The following is a 23,345-nucleotide window of genomic DNA, read 5'->3' as shown; positions in this document are numbered from 1 at the left end:
GCTGGAGACAAGGTGCCCTTGGGTGAGGCAGGGGCCCCCGCAGGAACTCAGCTCTCCTCCCGGGATGGGAAGGAGGCTGACGGGAGTGGCCCAAGGTGACCGGGTCGGCGTCACCCCAGCTGCGCCCGGCCAGGTCTGGCGCGCGGAGGGTGTGGCCCTGCCGGCACGTGAGGGGCAGGACTTGGGGGGGTGGGGAGGGACCCGCGGCGGGCGGAGCGCTCTGCCGTCCCCTGACGCCGGCTGCTGTCTCACTGAGGCTGCAGGTCCCCACCGGGTCAGACGGCCAGGACAGGCCTTGACCCTTCTCCTTTGTCCATCTCACCGGGAGCGCTCGGGACACCGCACGGGGGGACCAAACGGCCCCCATTATAATCGTCTCTAATTTCCTTCCTCCCGTATCCCTGCCTCCCACGGAGACAGAATTTGTGATTTAAAAAAAAAAACAATTGGAGTCCATTCAAAATTATGTATTTGTGTGTGGGTGTGTGTGTGTAGTACTATGTAACTTACAAACATGTAGCTAGTCACATATATAAAACATACATAGCTTATAAAATACATTCCTATATAGAGAAAGTTAATTTATATAAACATCTCTTCTTCGAAGGGGTCTGTCTCTATCTAACGGTCTCTGGTGGTTTTAGCTGAAAGGACACCGGGTATGTCAACACACAGAGGGGGCCGATTTGAAGGCACACCGTTGACGGGATGTTTTTCCTAACAATAACTTACAAGCTGTCAGTGTAGAAGTTGCTACCCACTTACTGCTGCCTAACATACAAAAAAAGGTTTCGTACTGGTCTCCTCTTGGCGAAAACAGATCTGTTACTGAATACAAAGCCGACTTAGCCTCAAATGGGAACGTTGGGGACACTCGCTGTGAACAATCTCAACCCCGTAAACTGCCACTCGTTTGCGTTCGCGGATAAGGTTTAGCCGTTGACCGGGGCGGCGGCCCCGCGGTCCAGGGTTCCTGAGGGTGAGGGACGTGACCCGCTGCATACGGCAGTCGGGAGGGCACAGGGCGCACAGGAATGGGGGTGAAAGATGGGCAAGTGGGGTCTAGACACACCGAGGCGTCCGCACAGGCTGAGACGCAGCGAGGGCAGCAGCGGGGCGCTGGCAGCAGCTGGGGTCCCGGGCGCTCGGGCCCGCAGCGCCGCCGAGGCTGCGCGCGCGGCGACGCACGGAGGACGCGCGGAGACCTCGGTGCTTCCTTGCGGCCTCCTTTAATCCGCCCGGGACGCCCGCGCTGCGGGGAGCCTTCCCCGCCCGGACGGGGGTCCGCGGGGCTCCCGGGACGATTCCCCCCCAACTCAGGGCGCGGCCCGGGTGCCCAGGACCACGCGCAGCAGGTCCCCCGCGGGCGCCACCCGCACGTCCCTGAAGCCGTGTCGCTGCAGCAGCTGCCCGAGCTCGCGGGCGCTCCGGGGCCGCCCCGCGCCCAGCAGCAGCGGGCCCAGGGGCTGCAGCCCTCGCCTCCGAGCCGCCGCCGCCTCCTCCTCCTCCATCGCCGCCGCTTCCGCCACCAGGACGCCGCCGCCTGCGGGGAGAAGCCGGCTGGGGTCGTGCCCAACACTCGTGGGGCCCGGGGATCCAGTTACAGGTGAGGGGCTGAAGACAGGGGCGCAGCCTGGGGGCCAGAGAGACCGAGCCGGAGACAGAGAAGGGGTGGGGGGGAGGAGGGGCAGGGCGCCCCAAGGGCTCCGTGAAGGCACTCACTGCCGGGACATCTGGGAGGAGTTCTGACCACGGGGCCACAGCCGCAGCCCCCGCGGTGCCACCAGGGACCCCTCAGTTAAGTCTGGAAACCGGATAAGCAGGGCCAGACCTGCTTGGATCCGAGTTTGCACCAGTCACGCTGGCGCCCAGAACTGGGCTGTTGGTGCAGAAAACTGTGAACAGCTTCGAGAAGCAGCAAGCATGCGCGCGCGTGCGTCTGTATACGCACACATGTACCTGTCCACCTCCCTATGACAGTTATTTTCAGAAACGTCTGTGAAGGATGGAGAAGCTAAGCCAGGGGAACAAAGTGGAGGGGCAGGAGGAGGTAGCTCACGGCGGCCTTCTCCCCTTGGTTTGGGCGAACACAGAGACTTTTGGTGCAAAATCTGATGTGGGTTCTAGGCATGTCAGTGAACATGCAGTTAACAAAACTGGGATCATAGCTACAAAACTTTACGATGCATAAAATAAGCTGCAAGGATGTGGTGTCCGGCACGGGGAAAACAGCCAATATTTTATAATCACTATCAGCGGGGCATAACCCTTAAACATGGTGAATCGCGACATTGTACACCTGTAACTTGTACAGCAACTATACCTCAACTAAAACAAAAATTGGGATCATGGCATGTGCGCACTCTGCTTTCTATCAATTTTTATGTTTTTCAAAGTAATACGTACACAGAGTTAACTCAACTGGCTCCAAAAGACTTCTATTAAGGAGGTCACTTATCTGTGACCCCACTGTCCCCAGGGTGCAGGCAACCTGAAGTCCCAGCTATGGGAGGTGGACGGAAGCCATGGCTCCCAGTGCCTGCCGATTTCTGAGCTCTAGGTAGTCCGTCCACGGCCGGTTTCAAGCGGCCAGCTCGGCCTGAATGGGCCGACAGGTCTCCCGAAACTTTCACAAGAGGTTCCTGTGGGCAGGTCAGAGCTACCACACCCCCGTGCCCCAGCCCCGCCCCTGAATCCTTCACAGTGTAAGTGCTACTTAGAACCAACCGTCCCCGTAAACTGACTACAACTCAATAAAATAACATAGAAGAAAGGAAGGAAGGAAGCAAAGAAGGAAGAAAGATGGGTGAGCGTCCAGCTCTCACACACCTCCCCCGGACCCTGTCCCACCCCCAGGAAAAACAGTTTTGTGACTCCTCCCTCCTCAACTGTGTTACGTCCACTGTGCTGAGCTCTGTTCTGGAGCTGGGGACACAGCAGGGAGCAAACAGAACCTGCCCTCCAGGGGCCACCATCTCGGGGAGGGTAGCCCAGATGTCCAGGTGACGTTGCCATGACCACGTGAAAACCTGGGGTGGCCGGAACAAAACCTTAAAACCACACAAATTCACCCGGGAGTCTGTGAGAGCGGGGGGACGCCCCCGAGAGTCGGCAAGGGGGAGGGGCTTTCCTCTGGGAGCTGGGAGGACACAGAACATGGGGCACGTGGATGCTGTGGGCGAAGACACAGGAAAGGGGGCGGCAGAGGAAACGTCCCCCTGCGCCCCCCACCCGGGCCTGTGCCCAAGCTGGCAGCCGTGGGCACCCGGGACAGAGATGCCCGGTCCAGCCTGCGGGCGCCCAGAGCCCCGGGGAGGGGCCGCCATGACGCTGAACCACACAAGTCCTGGGAGGCGGGAGCCCAGGACATCCACCGCAGGGTCAGTTCCTGGAAAGACCCCCCCCCCCCAGCCCCTGGGATGGACTTTACCCTTGCTCTGGTGTTTGTCTGAAATAGGAGGCCAAGGACGGGGGTCGTCTCCTCAAGAGGTGGAAAATGGGGGCGGCACTGAAGATGACCCCAGGACCGCTACTCGGCTCAAGGTTCATAACCGCCCAGAAGAGCCAGTGGGGGCGCCTTGGGAAACGCGGGGCCCGCAGGACACACGTGCGTTCTGCTGCGGGGACGTGGGAGCCTGAGGAGGGGCCTGGTGACCCACATCGGCCCCGAGTGCCGTGGAGACGGCCGGGGGACACGGCGCAGCCGGAAACTATCCGAGAGGGAGAGAGCAGGGACGCGGGGAGGGACACGGCCCCAGGGGGGCCTTCCAGGAGGAGGCAGTGGAGCCTGAGGCCCCAGACGTGGTCGCTGAAAAGTTCAAAAACTCCTTTCCTCCACCCCAGAATGCAGTCCGTCCCCTGGGAGACAGGGAACTATGCACGGAGGCGGGCTGGCTGGACGGGGTGGGTTAGTCTTTTGAGAAAATTTTACTCTTTTCTCAAAAGTCAAGAAACTGTCTTTATGTGATTAAAAAAAAAAAAGGTAAATGACGTGGTCTCACCTGGTTCGCAGCAGCTGGAGATCCGGCTCAGTAGGTGGTGGACCCTGTCGTCCGGCCAGTCGTGCAGGACTCTGGAAAGGACGTACAGCTGTGCTCTCGGGAGGGCGTCTGTGAAAAAGTCGCCTGGTTCGAAAAGAAACAGGATTGAACCAACCGTCAGGGACAGAAGCACTGGTCCTCCATCCCCAGAAAGAGAAGCTGCCTGCCGTGGGGAACGTCATGTCCCCCAAAACTCACGCCCCCCTGAAACCTCAGAACAGGACCTTATCTGCAAACAGGGTCTCTGCAGATGGGATGAAGTGAAGGACCTGAGAGACGGTCCTCCTGGAGGAGGTGGCCTGCATCCAAGGACGGTGACCTCAGAAGAGACAGAAGAGGAGAGACACAGACACAGAGGAGACGCCATGTGGAGACGGAGGCAGAGACGGGAGGGAGGCGGCCACCAGCCCAGGGATGGACGCCTGGGGCCCCCAGAAGCTGGAAGAGGCAGGAGGGACCCTCCCCTGGGGCCTCCAGAGGGAGTGCGGCCCTGGGACACCTTGACCTCAGACGTCTGGCCTCCAGGACGGGGGAGGGTGGATGCCTGGGGCTTTAAGCTCCCCCGTTTGGGGCTCAGTTGCTCCAGCCGCCCCCCCTCACCCCCAGACACTCAGACATCTGCCAAATGCTCATCTGCTGTTTGTCACTCCTACCCCCATGCTTCGTTCCACAAAGGATGAGCCGTAGCTCGCGGACACACACACAGAACAAAGCAAAGAAGGACAGCATTGCAAACTGGCGTGAAGGGAGAGTTAACGCGGGGCTGCAGACAAGTCCCCAGGTGGTGGTCCTGGCTGCGTGGAGAACGGGACCACAGTGCCCTGGCTTTGTTTCCTGCTCCGGTGTCTGTCTTCCTATGTGTGGTGAGTCAACAGCGCGGTAGCTCCCATCAAGCCGCGCCTAGATTTGAAGATTTAGGATGTGTCTCCATCAGCTCGGGGGGGGGGGGGGGACCGCAAGAAAATCCCACAGACTTGGGGGCAGGGTGGCGGTTCAACTGTGTCTCCCAGTCTGGAGGCTGGACGTCCAAGATCAAGGTGTCAGAAGGGTCAGTTCGTAAGAACTCTCTTCCTGGCTTGTAGAGGGTGGCTGACTTGCTGTGTCCTCACAGTGGGGAGGGAGAGAGACAGATTGATAGATTGATTAGATGGATGGATGGATAGAAAGATAGATAGATAGAACAGATCAATGTGTGGACGGATAGACAGATGATTAGATGGTAGATACAGATGACTGAGGTAACTGATAGATCGGTAGACAGACAGATAATAGATAAGTGACAGCTAGATAGATGTCCCTGACGTCTCGTCTCCTCAGGACACAGTCTTACTGGAGTAGGACTCCACCCTCATGACTTCCTTCACCCTAATTACCTCCAGATAGAGTCACACTGCAGGGGGGTGGGGCTCCAACATACGAGTCAGTGCGCAGCAGGCTGACTGGCTCTTTCCTAAACTAGACCAGTATGAAGTCGTGGGGCAGAGGTCCCGCGAGCACATCCCTCCTCGGGCCGGGCCGCAGTGCGCAAGAGTCACAGGAAGCCAAGTTTCCTTTCAATCCGGTCCTGCCGGGAAGTCCTTTCTCACGTCTACCCCAAGGCCCTCCTGCCGTAGCTCCCCTGTCACCTGCTGCTGTGGCCTCAGTCAGTGGTTAGACACCTGCCGACGCCAGTCCCACCCCCACCTGCCCTCCCGCCCGGCTACTCCCCACCCAGATAACCTCAAACTCCTGCTCCTGGGATTTGGAGATGTGCACCTGTGTGTGTGCAGACGTGCACGGACACGCAGACACACACACACACGCACACACAGATACATATACATACAGAGGCACACACACGCGCTCTGAATAAGCAATAAGTAAGGTCGCCCAAGCGCTGACACCCAGCCGACACAGAGCCGCGCTGACCTGGCACGAAGCGGACGTGCTCCGTCCGCTGTCCGTCGGGCTGAAAGCCCCTGGCGTGCTCAATGACGTCCGGGAGGTCGAACACGGTCACCTGCAGACGTGGGTACTCCCGGGCGAGCTCGTGGGCCAGGGCGCCCGTGCAGCCTGTGGGAAGCAAACGTGGACTCTGGACCCTCCCGGTGTGTACAAAAGCCTTGGTGGGTCTCCAAAGTTCAGCTCTGGCTAAACGGGAACAATGCTCCAGGATGCGGCCCGAGGCCTGTGCCGTGAAGTGAGCTCACCCGGTGGGGAGATCACTGGTGTCTCCAAGTCAGGGCCACGTGAGCTGGTGTCGGAGCTGGTGCTGGTCCAGAGCAGGGGAGCAGGGTGGGCGCAGACTCCCCGGGGAATCCTTACAGCAAAGCTCTGGGGGAGCTGTACTCTTCCCTTCTCCTTTCTGCTGCATGAATGCAGACACAATGGCTGGTGCCACACCAGCCAGTCAGGACCACCAGGAGGAACGGTGGGCAGAGGATGGGGAAATGCATGCTGGCAGCTCAGTCCTCCTAGGACCCCAGTCTCACTACACACCCTGGGCAGGCGTCTGTTCCTCCTTTGTCTGCAGTCCTGGGGTGAGGACTGGCTGAGATGAGGTAGAGGATGTGTGTGGCCTAATCAGATCTGATGAGATGGGGCACATGGGCCCATCCCCTACCAGGCAGCCACCGGAATGGGTCCTGTAACCTCTACCGGGGTCCTGGCCTTCCCAGGACCTCCTAGCGCTTGTGAACACCTGCTCAAGCCCCTGTACCCACCCTGGACAAATGCGGGTCATCAGGTAGTTTGCAGAGATAAACCCACTGTGCAAGTCTTATCGGCAGGTAAGGTGCCGGCAACTTAACACAGGAAAAGACACGCATGGAGGTGCTTCCAGCCAACTCTCGACGGGGCTGAACTCACCTCCCAGGTCGCAGGCAGAGGTGAATCGGGACAGGTCGAAGGCCGTGGCCACGTCACGCGCGGTCAGCTTGCTGAGGCCGTGCATGGCCCTCATGAACAGCAGTGTCGTCTCCGCGCTCTGCTGGTGGGATTCCCAAAACGGGACAGGGTCGGAGGAGAGCCACCGGGGGCCCAGGTGGCCCTGCACCCCGGGTGAGGAGCCACCCAGCACCGCGGCGGGTGGGGGGCTCGGCAGGGGTCGCGGGGTGGGTGGCAACAGAGCAGGGGAATGGCGTGGGACCAGACAGAGGTGGTGGTTGTAAAATGCTGTGAAAATGTCCTCAATGCTCTTAAACTGTACACCTTAAAGGGGTTCACAACGGTAAATTTTAAGTTATGTAAATTTTACGCTGATTAAAAAAATGTGTCTTTTATATATTTATTATTTGCACATATATGTATAAACACAATCACCCACTTAAAAAAGAAAGAAAAGCCTTTTGAAGAAGTCTAAGTGGGTGTGTCTGAAAATGATGTATGTTGTGTGTGGCCCGAGGGTCCACACTGGACCACCAGGTCCCTTGTGTCGCAGCTGTTGGAGGGGCTGGGGGGCTGGGGGACGGGTTGCACCCGGTGTTTCTAAATCCCCGGTTTACGGTATTTGGTCATACCCGCCGGAACAGAGTCTCTCTCTGTCTCTGTGTCTCCGTCTCCCCCTTTCGTCTCTGTCTCTGTGTCTCCATCTCCCCCTTTCGTCTCTGTCTCTGTCTCTGTGTCTCCGTCTCCCCCTTTCGTCTCTGTCTCTGTCTCTGTGTCTCCGTCTCCCCCTTTCATCTCTGTCTCTGTGTCTCCATCTCCCCCTTTCGTCTCTGTCTCTCTGTTTCGTGTGTCTCTCTTTGTCTGTCTCTCTGTCTCCCTGTGTCTGTCTCTCCCCCACACATGCTCTGGGCCCCACGCCGTGTCGGGCTTCCTCCTGCAGCAGACAGGCAGCGTGACTCCAGCCGCACCCGTGCTCTGGTCGCAGCAAAGGCTGCCGGGGACCGAGGAGGCCAAGGGTTGCGTCCACCCTGGCAGACCCAACCCTGCCACCTGAACAGGGCCTGATGGGACACACGCAGTCTTGCAGGTCAACACGGAAGGTTCTCGCTGGAGGGAGGGGAGCAAAGCCCTTTGCAAACCCAGCGCTCAGAAGCAAGAGTTTGTTGCATTTAATGATGCAGGGGAAATGGTGCATCGATTCAAGGCAACCCCTTACCAGAAAAAACCTCTCTCAGGAGCTGGGACCAGCCAGCCGCCCCCACGCCATCCCCTGCCCGAGCTGGCCGTCCACGGCCTCCAGGCAGCACCCCTGGCGTCAAGGAGGCAGACGCTCCGCCGTTCCCGAACCAAAGCCCGCGATCCCCGGCCCGAGACCCCTCACCCCCAGTCCTTCAGCAGGACAGACGGGCCGTGAGAAGGGACGCCGGGGTTACACTACCTGAAACAGGCGTTCCGCCTTCGTCCCTGAAGCCCCGCGGGCCTGCTCCGCTCCGTCCCGGGCGGCCAGGTCCAGGTGAGTGAAGAGGTCCCAGACGTGACTGTCATTGTACACGGCGAGGCCGTGGAGAGAGTGTGCGCCGTCGGAGACCAGGTGCAGGTCTGCGGCCTCCGTGTTGCTGTAACCTGAAAGGATGGGGCGTCGTGTGGCCTCCTGACGGGGACGCCTGAGCTCGCCTGACGTCGGAAATGGGAGGGGAGCAACTGCCCAGCGTCACCCGGATGTCACCATGAACACCATCTATCTGACTAATGCCAACTGTCCGCCCGGGGGCAGCTCCCTGGGGAGATGGCCCATCGATGATGCAAAGAGGCCGCTCTTTCTGGAGGCAATCCGGCCAAGGCCTGTGGGATGGTCAGTTGGCCCGGCTACAGCCCCCACGGGTTCAGTCAGACACCAGGCTAGGTGTCCCCGCCAGGGGGTGGGGGTGGCGGATCGTCGACGTGGTTGGCACCTCCAGACTGTGGGTAAAGCAGGTGACCCCGGGTAGCGTGGGTGGGCCTCGTCCGATCAGTTGAAGGCCCTCACAGCAGAGACAGGGTTCTGCTGAGGACTCCTGCGTCAAGGCTGCTGCAGGGGCACCGGCTGAGGCTCCGGCCTCCGGTTTCAGACGTGCCAGCTCCGCGGCGGCACAGATGACAATTTCTCGCAACAAATCCAGTCCAAACCCGGTAGGTTCTACTTCTCCGGAGAGCCCTGATGGGTGCCCCCTCCGTGCACTTCACGCCCACGGGGGCTCATCATTAGGCCTCACACCCCTGGGGGCCCTTCCGGGAGGCCACCACCTACGGACTCGGAGGCTGGAGGTCGAGGGGACCCCGCTGGACCCCCTCTGCGTCCACAGAAGATGGAAAGCACAGGATGGTGTCGATTCTAATGATGAAGTGTCCTTCCTTCTGATACTGGGGTCTCTGATGGCAGCAGCGCCCCCGCCTCCCTCCGTGCGGACGAGCAGGGACAGCTTCCAGGCCAGGCGGGGGCCGTGCGGGGAGGGAGGGCATCGGCCACAACCAGCTCCGGGACGCTCCCCAGGCCCCGGGGACGGGAAGTCTGGGCGTGGGCGCCCCTCTGCATGTTCAATCATTATCTTCAGTCGAGGAGAATGTTGTTAAAATGTACTGGCCGGGGAGGAGGCCCCTTTACCCCAAACCCTAAGCGTGTGTTCATGTGCTTCTTGTACGAAGGGCAGCTTTGGGGGGCCTCTACCAGCACCCCGCTTTCCTTAGCTCAGAAGCAAAGCTGTCTCTCCCACTCTGGGGTCTTCAGAGCCTGTGAACCTGTCCATCTGCTCAGAGACCACCCACAGCACCCTCTGCTCCGAGAGCCCGCTCAAGAGTTCTGTGCGACTCAGCGAACGCGCAGTGTCTCCCTCCATCTGTCCGCTTTCCTCATCTGTCCTCTACTTCTGTCTGTCTGTCTATGTATCCATCCATCCACCCATCCACCCACCCATCTATTCATCCATCCATCATCTACCATCCCTATTATCAATCCGTATCTATCTATCCATTCGCCCCATCTGTCTGTCCAGACAAATAAGGAAGAGGACACAGCTATCTCCTTCGTGCACACGTGTGTACACCCTACTGGTTGTGTCTCTGCAGAACCAGGGCTGACACCGCCCCCCTGAGCCCAGGGCCTGTAATCTCTCTCCACGCACACACATACACACATGCACATGCACACACACACATTCGCCTGTTTCCTCCCTTCTATCCATCCTCTGCTTGTCACCTTCTGAGGGAAAGCCACGCTCCTGGGGCAGAGGAACAGACAGTCTGCCCCCCCGCCTGCACTCGGAGGCCACCGTCCCTCAGTGCCTTGGGTCCACCTGCAGAGACGCCCGGCCAGGCCCGTCCAGGAGGTCCCCTCACCTGCGTCCGTCTTGTGCAGTAAGCCCAGGGCCGCGCAGGCTTCCAGCAGCCGCCCGGTCCCGCACACGGAGGCGTTGATTTTGCGGGCGATATCCACGGCCTTCAGGGGCCCCTGGTCTCTCAACACGTCAAACACGTTGAGCTTGCATGCCGTGAACAGGGCCTGTCCGTGAGCAAGGACTACAGTCAGATGTGTGGCGTGACTCACCCGGTGCCCTTCCCTGCCACGGACTCAGGAGCGGGTGGTGAGCGCTGTCCCCAGCCTGGCCCTCGTGGACGGAATCGTCGTCTGCAGAGAACAGTGGGTGCGGGCTGCGGCCTGTACAAGGTTGGCTCAAGGTGAGACCACAGTGATGACTACTGAGGTGAGGGGCTGGAACACAAACCCTGCTGTCACGGGAGGCGTGGTGTCTGTGTCCCCAGGATTCCCGTGCTGAGGCCCCGAGTGCCAGGACCTCAGGATGAGACCAGGTGTGGGGACAGGGCCTCTTCTGGAGCACGGATTCTCCACGCTGCCCTCGCGTGACACCCGAAACCTCGTAACGCAGGAACCTGCCATGACAGCCGAGGCCGTCTGGGAAAGGGCCCGACCGGAGCTGCGTCGACAACGACCGTGACCGGCCTGGTGGGGGTGACACGTGCTCCTAGACCCCCGACAGCCCCCGGCCTGGGCCGCACGCCCGGACGTTGGGAGAGCTGGCTAAGCAGAGCTCGGTCCTAGCCGGGTGGATGCACGGATGCGTGGACAGCGGATGCCCACACAGATGATGAAAGGGGGAGATGTAGCTGCGTGTGTGATGGACACACAGACAGATGAATGCGTGAGAGGGTGGGTGGACAGAAGATGAGAGGTAAATGATCACATAGAAATGGAGACACAGCTGATACACAGAGATGCAGATGACGGATGGATGGACAGACAGACGGACACAGACAGTGATGGTAACAGAGAAGCAGGGACAGGGGATGGATTCAGGAGATGACAGATAGATGGCTGATCGACAGATGGATGACAGACAGAGGGAGAGACAAATGACAGGGAGACAGATGGATGAATGGATGAAGACAAGAAAGATAATAACAACAGACGGATATAGAGATGGTAAGTATGGATGACAGACGGGTAAGTGGACGGATGGGTAGACATATGACAGCCATGCAGATTGACGGTAACAAAGTACATACGCTGACAACACACACAGCTGACAGACAGACAGATACACGATCACTAAATACGTAGACGGATGGATACAAGACAGATCAATAATGACACACAGAGACGCTAGATACAGACAGAGAGGACAGACAGGCGACTGACTGGCATATCTGTAGACAGATAAAAGAAATGGAGGCATGAACGGATGGACCGCAGACAGATACACGTAGGGGACAGATATTAAGAGGAATGGTAGACACAGATTACAGATTCAGGGGTGGATGGACAGGTGACAGGTGTGTAGACAGGTAGTAACAGTATATACAGACCGATGACAGACGTGTACGTCAGGTACATGGATGCACGGATGGACACAGAGTGATGATGACAGAGGAGCAGGTGATGGATGCAGGAGATGACAGGTGAGTGGCTGACAGACAGACAGAGGGAGAGACAGACAAATGACCTGAGACGTCTGGTCTCCAGGACGGGGGACGATGAATTCCTGCGGCTCTCAGCCCCCCATCTTGGGGTCCCGTGTTCCGGCCCCCTTCCCCCACCCCGACACTCACACGTACCTTTGATGCTTTGAAGCCCTCCATCAGCTCCAGGAGGCCGGTGGGGAACGGGGGCCGTTTCTCCTCCGCCGCCCCGTTAAGATCCGCGTCCCGAGGGCCCGGGGCCTGGGGTGGGGCTCCGCCCGCCTCCTCGCCCCCACGGCCGCCCCGGCCGCCCCAAGCCGGGTCCGAGCCCCCGCCGCCCTCCAGGTCACTCAGGTCTTCGAAGGTGTCGACGGCGGGGATGGAGTCACGCTCGGCCCCCCGCACGTCCCCGGGGCGGGGCGGGTGGTACAGCTGCGCCAGCTTCTTGCAGAAGTGGTTCAGCGGGAAGCCCACCACGTTGAGGAAGTCCCCGCGGACGTGCTCCACCAGCATGCCGCCCAGGGCCTGGATGCCGTAGCCTCCCGCCTTGTCCCTGCCGGGGCGGGGGGGGGGGGGGAGACAGGGGACGTCGGCATTCCTCGGTCCCTGGACCTACAGCCGGGTCGACAGGCCCCCTGCAGGGACCCCAGCCTCCTCCAACCCGGGCGGCAGCAGGCTGACGAGTCTGGCTCCAGGCCCAGATCCTACGTGATCCCAACCACCGGCCAGCACAAGGGAGGGGCGCTGGGGGCCCCTCGGGGAAGGTGCCCACCCCCCACCCCCAGCAGGCCTGGTGCACCGCAGTCTCTCTGGGGTGACGGGGCTGCCGCCAGGGACCCAGGCCCCGGCCGTGCCCTCCTGCCACCTGGATTCCTGGCCCCGAGCCCCACTCAGAGGCCTCTTCCCAGGGGTCCTGGCCCAGGTCTTCCCCGGGTACCTCTGCTGAGACCCCCTTACAGGGGGAGGAGTGGCCTGGGAAGACCCTCCCTGCACCCCAACTGACCACCCGGCACTTCTCCAGCCCGGCCCCCCACCTCTCCCTCTCCCCAGCTGGTACCTGGGGTCCCCAGGCAGTGAGACCCCCCACGGCCCCCACGTCTGCACCTGCATCGTGTCCTGGGGGAAGACGGGACGGGGGAGCCCGCGTGTCCTCTGGTTTGGCCCTGGGTCCTGCTACGGTGGCACAGATGCTGGGGCCGACCCCATCCCTCGTTTTGGCTTGTTGTCCCAGTCAGATTCCCCCAACACCTGGCAGCTCAGTTCATGACCCACTACCCTCCTGGCACCGCCTAGAGCCCATCACCCCCGGCCCTTCCCCAGCACAGAGACCTGGGTTCCTGCACCGCCCGTCTGAGCCTGGCCCCCGCGCAGTAACTAGAACAAAAGAGCCCCGGCAGACCGAGTGCTCGTGCCCCCCCACAACTCCTACGTGGAGTCCTAACCCCTGGCGGGAGGACGTTAGGAGCTGGGGGCGTCAACCAGCAGAGCGCACGCCCTGGCCCTTGGCCCTGGGAGCCCAGGGGAAGCTGCGCTCACCTCCGCGCTGCTGTGGGTGCCCGGCCCCCCGTGAGGGCCCTGCGTGAGGACACACAGGAGGCTGCTCCCTGAGGCACCGTCAGACCCATGGGCGAGGCCACCAGACAAGGGCCAGCCCCCAGCAGGGGTGGGGAGTGGAGCCAGTGAGGATGCAGAATGGACGGGCCGAGCCCAAGAAAGCCGGTCACCCCACACGGTGACCTTGACAAGACTGCTGCCTGGAGCCGGCACGCTTGGGGTGGTCAGTGTAACATTTCATGACGACCTCTGCCTTCTAGACAGAGAGCCAGCCAACCCGCCAGAGTGGCCAACTGCCATGTACACCCCACAGGGAGGGCCACCTGTGGGACGGGGACCCCTCGGAAAGCATCCTTCACTACTGCGCTGGGGCACCGGTCGCAGCGTTGGGAGCACAGCCCCGGGGCACAGGCCGAGCCACGTCCCCAGCGCGACCCCGCCCGCAGCTGCCGACGGACACTCACATGGGCTCCCCGCTGTCGATGTATTCCCGCAGCAGCTCCTCCGACAGCTCCGAGAACTTCACCGTGGTCTCCTCGTAGAAGTCCAGGACCTCGGTGTGCAGCCGGCCGTCTGCAAGGACAGGGCCTGCGGTGAGGGTCCACGCCCGGCGCTGGGGCCCCGGTCCCCGGGTCTGAGCCGCTGCATTTGGGGGGAACCTGCCTGAGCTTTACATGCGATTCAGGCCCGGAACGTTCATGGGGGCATGTGGTTCACTTTAAACAAGGGAGAAAGAGAGGAAAAAAGGAACCAGGCCCACAACGTTGGCAAACAGGAGAGGAACTGGGAGCCTGCAGACCCGGGCGAGAAGGGGCCGCCGGGTTTGTGTGACAGTTCGTGGAGCGGAGTTGTCACAGAGCAAGTCCGGGTCTGCACGAGGCTTTCCGCTGGGCAGCTGCGGGGCTGCAGACGCCCCAAGCACACAGCACGGTGGCTCTGCGTACGGCGCACTGGGAGGGGTCCCCACCCCAGCTGTCCTGCAGCAAAGGCTGCCCCTCAAACGTCATGTCCTCTCAAAACCTCAGGCGGGGAACTTTTTTGGAAACAGGGTCTCTGCAGATGGGATGACATGCAGGACCCAAGAGGGGGTCCTCCTGGAGGAGGTGGCCCTGCATCCAAGGACAGTGTCCTCAGGAAAGGAGACACACAGACATAGAGGAGACACCACGTGGAGACGGAGGCAGAGACGGGAGGGAGGCGGCCACCAGCCCAGGGATGGACGCCTGGAGCCCCCAGAAGCTGGAAGAGGCAGGAGGGACCCTCCCCTGGAGCTTTGGGAGGGAGCGCGGCCCTGGGACACCTTGACCTCAGACGTCTGGTCTCCAGGACGGGGGAGGATGGATGTCTGTGGTTTTATGCCACCCGAGGAAAGAATCTCCAGCAAGTGCTTCCTCCCCCAAGAGCCCAGGCTGAAGTCCAGGGCGGTGGACCGAGAGGGAAAAGTAACCAGACAGCCAGCAAGCAGATGCTCAGCCGCCCGTCGGTCCATCATGGGATGTGGTCAGGGGGCCCCGAGGCCGGGAGCTCAAACTCAGCCTCAGGGTCCTTTCTGGACTTAAAACCTCTTGTAAGCAGCCTTGAGAATCATTCCTCAGGGTTTTGGTGCATTTTTTAAACACCCTTCATCAGGGCCTTGCAGACTCACGCCAAGGTGGGCCCAGTTCCTGCACCTTCCAGACCAAAGCGCCTCAGAGGAAGCATCTGGACAGACTGCGCCGGACAGGGGTTCATGACCGCCCTGCCCCGGCCCCCACAGGGTGCTCAGGGCAAACGCCAACTCTTCCACGTGGGACCCTGGCTTTCCCAGGCAGGACGAGAGGAAGGACTTGTGTGGGAACAGAGCCGCCCTACAGACCCGGGTCACTGAAGACCCTGGTCTCCTCCCGCGGTGGCCCCACCCCCAGGGAGCAGGGGGGTGGCGCTGGCCGTGGTACCTCTGTCGCTGCAGTGGACGATGGCCACGCCCGTGAAGACGCTGTGCTCTTTCCCGTTCAGCCTGCAAGACACAGGGGGCCAGCGCACAACTGTCTGAGGTCTGATGACACAGCATGTCCCCCCCCATCCTCCCACCAAGCACGCAGCCTCAGCCCCCATCACTCAGGCCACCGGGTCTCCGAGGAAACCTTCCTACAGTGACCAGTGCAGGTTCCCACAGGAATGCAGTCACTGATCTCAAAGCTGGGGCAGGGTTGGGGTGGGGGGACCCCCGGGGGGCCTTGTTGCAGGACCTGAGGTCCAGCTGGGATATGGGGAGCGGCTGGCCGTGCTGGGATGACTCAGATGCAGGCAGCTCTCGACTGACTCCCCGTTTGGTGGCCTGGGTGTGGCTGACCCCGTAAAAAACCCTGAGGTTGGGGAAGGGGGTGGTCCACCAAGTGGATTCCAGGATGCTGAGAGGGACAGGACCCGCCTCCATACCGCAGGGGCTCAGAGGCGCTCCTGGGGCCCCTGGGGAAAGCAGTCAGGTGGAGGCAGGCATGATGATGGGGGGAACCACAGAAGGTGGGTCGTGGACACGTAGACCCCGGCACGAGCCCCGTTAGGGTGCAGCCAACACTGCGTGCGTTCAAGGCCACCAGTCCCGCTCTCTGATCTGAACCAGCAGGGGCTGCGGGAGGGACGGGGGAGGTCACACACAGTCCTCCCCTGACCCAATGATGCCCAGCCTCTCTCTGCCGCGCGGCTGTTTCCCAGGAGGACGGCCAACCCCACCCACCTTGAGAGCATGCGGTAGGCGTCCTGCTTGTCCACCGGCTTCTCCAGGATCAGCCCCCCGATCGTCTGCAGGAGAAACGGGAGGGGCGGCGTCACTTCTCCCCTAAGACTGTCTGTGAAAACTGCACCATCCACGTGACAGATCCTGCATTTTAAAATTTAGCTGAGGTCCGTGTAACATAAAGTTCACCATTTTCCAGTGAACCGTGTGGCAGGTCCCCAGAGCTGAGCTATGACCACGATCCAGTACCTGAACCTTCTCATCATCTGGAACACCTTGTCCCCAAGCATGGTCACTCCCTGTCCCCCTGCCCAGCCCCTCGTAACCACAAACCCACTTGCTGTGTCTGTGGATTTGCCTGTTCTGGGCGTTTCCTGCAAATAGAATCACACCCTGTGTGTCCTTCTGTGTCTGCTTCTCTCACGGAGCATCCTATGCTCAGGGTCCACCCACGCTGCAGCCCGTGTCAGAGCTTCACTCCTTTTCCTGGCTGAGTAATATTCCCCTGTGTGCATGGACCCCATTCTGTTTCTCCATCCATCCATGGGTGGATATTTGGGTTGCTTCCACCTTTTGGCTATTGTGAATAATGCTATGAACATTCACGTACAAACTTTTGTTTGAACACCTGTTTTCAATTATTTAAGGCATATACCTAACAGTAGGTGTCTTAGGTCAGGCTGCCATAGTAGTACAGACAGGAGGCTTAAAGAACACACTTTCATGTCCCCCAGGCCTGGAGGCTGGGATCTGAGACCAGGTGTCAGCAGGGCTGGTGTCTCCTGAGCCCTCTCCCCTTGGTGTGCGGACGGCCGTCTCCTCCGTGTCCTCCCGTGGGCGTCTCTCTGTGTGTGTCTGGGTCCTCATCTCCTCTTCTTATAAGGACCCCAGTCCTGTGGGATCAGGACCCACCTAGTGACCCCATTTTACATTCATCACCTCCTTAAAGACCCCATCTCCAAACACAGCCCCATTCTGAGATCCTGGGGATCAGCAGGTCAACATATGAATTGGGGGGGACACACTTCAGTCCACAGTAGAACTGTTGGGTCATATGATAATTCTTTGCTTAACATTTTGGAGAACCTGCACTGCTCACTTGTTATTTCCCTGTAGAGACGCCCTTAACCATGACCCAGGAGCGGCGTCTGTGTTCTCAGCCGCACACGTGCAGGTCCCGTGCACCTGGGCTGCCCAGGGAACAGGTGTCATGTGAGGGCAAGGCAGACCCCAGGCTCACCCCATCTGCTGTTTGCCAACCCTGGACTCTTCGTTTCTTTCTGTTTCCTTTTTTGTTTGAACTTATAGTTGATTTACCATGTGGTGTTAGTTTCAGGTGCACAGCAAAGTGATTCGGTTATGCGTGTATACATATGTACACATTCTTTTTCCTGTCCTTTTCCATTATAGGTTATTACAAGATACTGAAGATTGTTCCCTGTGCTCGACAGGAAGCCTGGGCTCCTTCAGTGTCCGAATGAGTGGTCCCTCACCTGGACACGGTGGCGGTACCTTAGCAACCAAGCCCACCATCCCCGAGAGATGGTCACCATCAGGCCAGGAGGGGGCTCAGACGGAGGGCGGTCACCAGAGCTGCCGACCAGCATGACCTCCCATCAAAGAACACAACTCTCAGTGGCCGGAGGCCGTGTCCGGGACAGAACTCTGTCCTCTACAAAGATGCGCCCAGTCCTGACCCCCCAGCCTAGCGAACAAGACATTATTTGGAGATAGGGTCTTTGCAGATGTAACAAATGTAAAATGAGGTCACGCTGGAGCAGGTGGGCCCTAAACCATTAGGACTGCGGTCCTTACAAGAAGAAGGAAACTGGGACACAGAGAAGCCACATGAAGATGGCGGCAGAGTCGGGGTGATGTGGCCACAAGCCCAGGGATGCCCCGATTCCCGGCAAGCCTCCCGAAGCGGGGAGAGAGGCCTGGGAAAGATTCTCTCCTCCATCTTCCAGAAGGAACCGGCCTTGCCGACACCTTGATTTCAGTCACTGAGGACACGCCAGCCACACCGGAGGTCGGAAAGCAGACTTACCACGATGGTGTCTGCTCCGATGACAACGTCGGGGGCCCGTAGGTCTTTCTGCAAGAAATGCAGACTCAGCATTAGAAAGGACGTCCCTGGGTGTCTCACACAAACACTTTCGTCCCACGAGCCGTGTGGAACAGCATCACTGCTCGCTGACGAATCCAGTCTCAGCTCGGAGAGCAAGATCTGGGTGTCCTCAGTGCAGCAAGCGAGGAAGAACCTCAGCACGCGACGCTCACGCGAAACGTGCGCGCAACCCTCAACTCTGACTGCCCTTCAATACTAACCTTGCCAGCTGAAAGTCAGTCCAGCAATGTTCATTTATCTATAGCAATACTTCTCATAGCATTGACTACCATGCATTTATTATGTTACGCTAATGGCAACAGGGTACCACTATAACACAAAGGAATAAACAAGCCTCCTTAATTCTATGCCTTAAGTAGCACTACCATGTTAATTACAAACGTACGTCCTATGGTGACACAATATAACACGTTACGTAGCAACCACACATACGCTACATATGAAGTTCTCTGTTATAAACGACACTACCCTATTCATTACAAGAGTGTATTATATAGGAACACACAGCCCTGGATAAGGTACCTTAATTCTATATCGCACATGATCGTTTACATTAGCCACAAGAGTATGTTATATGTACCACCTACTAAGAGATAAGTGCCCTAATTCTGTATCAAAAGTAATACTGTTACATTCATTGCAATAGCATATTATACAGTAACACCTGGTAATAGCTAAGGTCCCTTAATTCTACATCACAAATGATACAGTTACATTAATTGTAACAGTATATTATATAGTAATGCAGAGGCCACAGTTCCAGATCATAAACGATGCTGTTACATTAAATGCAACAGTACATCACATCCTAACACTCAGGAACAGAAAAGCTACATGCATTCTATACCATAAATGAGGCTATTACATTAATTACGGTAGCATCTACATCGTAAAACATAGCGATAAACCACATGACTTCCACATCACACACGATGCTCTTGTACGAATCACACAGTAACAGAGTAACAGATAAAGCACACCAATTCTTTGTACGATAAATGGTATTATTACACAAATCGCAACGGTATATGACATCTTGGCAAAGCAAAGACAAACTGTGTTCTATGGATGGCAGCGTCAGGTGAATGACGAGGGACCACAGCCACAGGTAAGCTGCGTTATCCGCCTGCTGTAAGTGGCATTTCTTTAGAACGTGGATACTGAACACCGGCACACGCGCTCCCAGCAGCAGACCCTGAGAGAATCCGAAGCGGGAAGCCTTGCCTGGTGCATCCTCCTGGCCACCTCCAGGGCCTTCTGCTTGGCGGTTTCCACGGCGTATGCGGAGGGGGTGGGGAATGAGGCCTTACACAGCTTCTCTTTGAACCTGGAAGGGACCACCTCGAACCTGAGGCCCTGGAACAAGACAAAAGGGGTCTTGAGGGCTTGTCGGAGGACCCCCAAGAACACTGATCAGCACGCGCAAGGTCTGCAGTCATGGGGCCTTGCCCACACCCAGCCGCCTCCCCCCCCACATCGTCTATGCACTGGACACTGACCAGGTGCCAGCTGGTCAGTGCCAACCAGTCTGCGGGGGAGCGGGACTAGCCAGGGCTGGGGTCCCTGGCGGGAAGACCCCTGCACAGGCGGCAGCCACACGGAGGCCAGCAGGGCGGTATTGATTGGAACGCTGAGATCTGCGGCCCCAAAGGCCAAAGGGCTCCCAGGGAGTCCCAAAGGCCGGCGCCTGGCCCCCACAGGGGTCAAACTACTGAACTCACAGCACTTCCAGGAAATGCCACCAAAGTGCCACGAACGATGGCTGCACGGGGGGCGATGTGGCTGCTTTAAGGTCCCCCACACATGTTAACAGGCAGCCCCTGCGGGAGGCGGGTCACAGACAGTAACATCCAAAGTCCGGTGGGGACAAGAATGGGTAAAACTGCCCATCCCCATGGCTGGCACCCCTACAGGGCACCCAGCTGGCTCTTACCTTCCCTGCACCCTAGCCCTCCCCCCATCTCCCTCCATCACAGACCCCCCGCATCCAAATTCCCCCTGGACCGCGCTGGGGAACTGAACCCCCTGGGTTCTGAAAGCCCCAGCCTCGCACTGGAGGTACGGACAGCACCCTTCACTCTGTACCCTCCTCTCTCCCCCACCTCGTCCAGGCAGGGCCTCTTCAACTCCCCTGTCCCTCACCCTTCCCCCACGAGACACAACTCCCCACTGCCAGCCTTCCCGCTGGAGGTACAGACAGCACCCTTCACACTGTACCTACCCCCACCCCAGCCCACTCCCCAGACCCAGGCAGGGCCACCTGGGCTCTGTCCCTCCCCCCAACTCTAGTATACCCCCGCCCCCAGACAGGGCCTCCCGTTAGGACCACATCCCCTTCACTTTGGCTCTGTCCCCTCCCTCCCTCTCAGCTGCAGGACGGACGGAGCTCAGGGGCTTGGGAGCTCCACACACCCCGGCCAGCAGGTCACTAAGTCCCCAGCCCTGGCCGGAAGACCCTGGGCTGCAGGTCACAGAGACACCTCCTTCATCTGAGCCACAGACCTGGACTCTGGCCACTCAGGTCCTGCCCGCTCATCCCCTCAGGCCTCAGCCCTGCAGAGCCCTGCCCCGGTCACTAGAGGCCTCTACGCTGAGACCCTGGACCTCAGCCCCTTTTGCTAGGCCCCATTAGTAAGCCCCACCCCCACTAGGCCCCTGGGTCCCCCAGTCACTAAAACCCGGCTGGCTCAGCAGACCCCTCCCACTCCGACCCCTCCCTTCCCCACTAAGCCCAGGTCACCAGGTCCCCGGGGTCACGAGGCTCCGGCCACCAGACCCTGGCCACCCTCCTTAGGACAACCCCTGTCACCAGGCCCTGCAGTCCTCACCCTCCCACCCCGCCCCTTCCCTTCCCCAACAAGCTGGGTCACTAGGCGCCGGGGTCGGTAAGCTCCGGCCACCAGACCCTGGCCACCCTCCTTAGGACAACCCCTGTCACCAGGCCCTGCAGTCCTCACCCTCCCACCCCGCCCCTTCCCTTCCCCACCAAGCTGGGTCACCAGGTCCCCGGGGTCACGAGGCTCCGGCCACCAGACCCTGGCCACCCGCCCCTAACACTAGACACCCCCATCTGCTAGGCTCGGGCCCTGCAGACTCTGGCTCCCAGCCACTAGGCCCCTGGTCCCTAGGCCCGCGGAACCGGGCCCGCCCCGGACCCCGGCCCAGGCCCGGCCCAGGCGGCTCACCGCGTTGCTGAGGATCTCCTGGCGGCGCGGGGAGGCGCTGGCCAACACCACATGTTTGTGCAGCAGCTTCCCGATCACCGGACACAGCACCATGGCGCCGCCGCGACCCCGACCCGCGCGCGCGTCCGCACCTGGAACCCGCCTCCCTACGCCGCGCGCGGAGCCCTGCGCACTCGGAGCCGCGGCCAGGCCCCGCCCCCAACGGGCTCCGCCCCCGACGGAGCACCGCCCAGACGGAGCCCAGCCCCCGGAACCCCTCCTAGGCCCCGCCCCCCGGAGCCCCACCCCGCCCGGAAGCCCCGGCCCCGCCCCCACGGAGCCCCGCCCCCGCCACCTGGAGCCCCGCCCCCAAAGAAGCTTCGCCGCACACTGGCCCCGGCCCCGCCTCGAAGGAAGGTCCTGCTTCTGCACCGCTTCCCGCCGGGCTCCAAACGAAGCCCCGCCCCTCCCACGAGGCCCCGCCCCCGGAGCTCGCCACGCCCCCTCCCGGCTGTCCGGACTCAAGCTGGGCGCGGGCGGGGGGACCTGGGCTGCGGGCGGTCTCTAAAGCCCGGAGACCGCAGGGCACCTTGGGAGCACGGAGCCGGGCGGGGTGATGGGGGTGTCCTTGAGAATCGGTGCAGGGGTTCCCGGGGTGCGGTGCTGGGCGGAGAGGCTGGGGTTCCTCGCGGGCGCGGTGGGGAGAGGGGATGGGGGTCCCCGCGGGCGCGGTTTTGGGATGTGGAGATGGGAGGGTCCCCAGAGCACGCTGGGGGCTGTAGACATGGGGGTCCCCGCGGGCGCCGCGTGGGAAGTGGAGATGGGGGTGTCCCTGCGGGCGCGGTACGGGGCGGAGCTGGGGGTCCTCTCGTCCGCGGTGAATGGCGAAGATAGGGGGGTCCCTGAAGGGCGCAGTGGGGGTATGTGGAGATGAGTCCCCAGAGCGCTCTGGGGGCTGTAGAGATGGCGGTCCCCCAGGCCTGGATGGGGTGCGGCGCTTCGCAGCCTCAGCCCTAGTGACACTTGGGGCGGGATCATTCATCTTTGTGGGGCGGCCCCGGGCGGTTGCAGGTATTTAGCAGAGCTCTGATTTCTGTCCACTAGATGGCAGTAGCTGCCCGCCAAGTAGTACGAACAGACCACTACAGACAAGTGTCCGCTGGGGGCAGAATCGCCCAGTGCCACGTCCATAGGTAGATGCTAGGTTGATAAGGTGAAAAGATGATGGACAGATATGATGGACGGGTGGACGGATGGGGGGATGGGTGGAAGGATGGGTGGGTGGATGGATGGTTGGATGGATGGGGGGATACAGACACACAGACAGTAGATAGATACATGGTAGATAGATAAATGGTAGATGGATAGACAGATATTGTCTCTCGTGCTAGACAGTTTCTCAGCCTCACAGGACTGACCCAGGGGCTGGAGGACTCTGATGGGGGCGTCCTGTGCACTGTGGGGTGTGGAGCTGCGTCCCTGGTCTCCACCCACCACATGCCTGGAGCGCCCCCACTACCCCAACTCGTGCTGAGCACCAAAATGACCCCTGACTAATACACACACATGAACTAATGCGCATCTATGTGCACGTATATGCACATGTGTCTGCGTACACATGGAATATTATGGTGTATGGAATACATCAACGTGTATTATGTCCCGTTTTTCCCCCCTTCAACTTCCGTGCTGGGTGATTCCCCACAAAGCATCCGATGGTCGTGTAAACCAGGTATCGATGCCTGCGATGGCACCGTGATACCTATATGGGGACCCAGAGTCAGCGGTGGGTCTCACTGGCTCCTCCGTGGAGCTGGGGGCCAGGGGCCCAGCAGCCATGGGCCCCTGTCCACCGAACTTTCGGGGACAGAGTGGATCATAAAGGCCCCGTTGCCCCTCTGCTTCTGCTGCTTTCCCCACAGAGGGGC

The 23,345-nt window shown here is 60.0% G+C and overlaps 1 protein-coding gene across 2 annotated transcripts; it reads right to left on the bottom strand.

Moving 5' to 3' along the window:
* Positions 1-452: 452 nt before the first annotated feature.
* ASMTL (acetylserotonin O-methyltransferase like) lies at positions 453-21,623 on the bottom strand. Of its 2 annotated transcripts, none has more exons than XM_064483477.1 (13): positions 21,439-21,623; positions 19,478-19,609; positions 18,173-18,220; positions 16,126-16,269; positions 15,344-15,405; positions 13,874-13,982; positions 12,012-12,408; positions 10,278-10,440; positions 8,344-8,528; positions 6,888-7,005; positions 5,949-6,092; positions 4,002-4,124; positions 453-1,543 (listed from the first exon to the last, which is right to left on the bottom strand). In XM_064483477.1, the coding sequence occupies exons 1-13, from the start codon at positions 21,489-21,491 to the stop codon at positions 1,317-1,319; spliced, it is 1,905 nt and encodes a 634-aa protein (XP_064339547.1). In that variant the 5' UTR covers positions 21,492-21,623; the 3' UTR covers positions 453-1,316. The 2 variants fall into 2 exon arrangements, with proteins under 2 accessions (XP_064339547.1, XP_064339548.1); XM_064483478.1 differs by having other exon boundaries at positions 16,126-16,190.
* Between the last annotated feature and the right edge of the window lie 1,722 nt (positions 21,624-23,345).

Source organism: Camelus dromedarius, chromosome Y, assembly GCF_036321535.1.
Source record: "Camelus dromedarius isolate mCamDro1 chromosome Y, mCamDro1.pat, whole genome shotgun sequence".
NCBI classification, from domain to species: Eukaryota; Metazoa; Chordata; class Mammalia; order Artiodactyla; family Camelidae; genus Camelus; species Camelus dromedarius.
The sequence above is the reverse complement of the archived record's forward strand: the minus strand, read 5'-3'. Positions and strand labels throughout refer to the sequence as shown.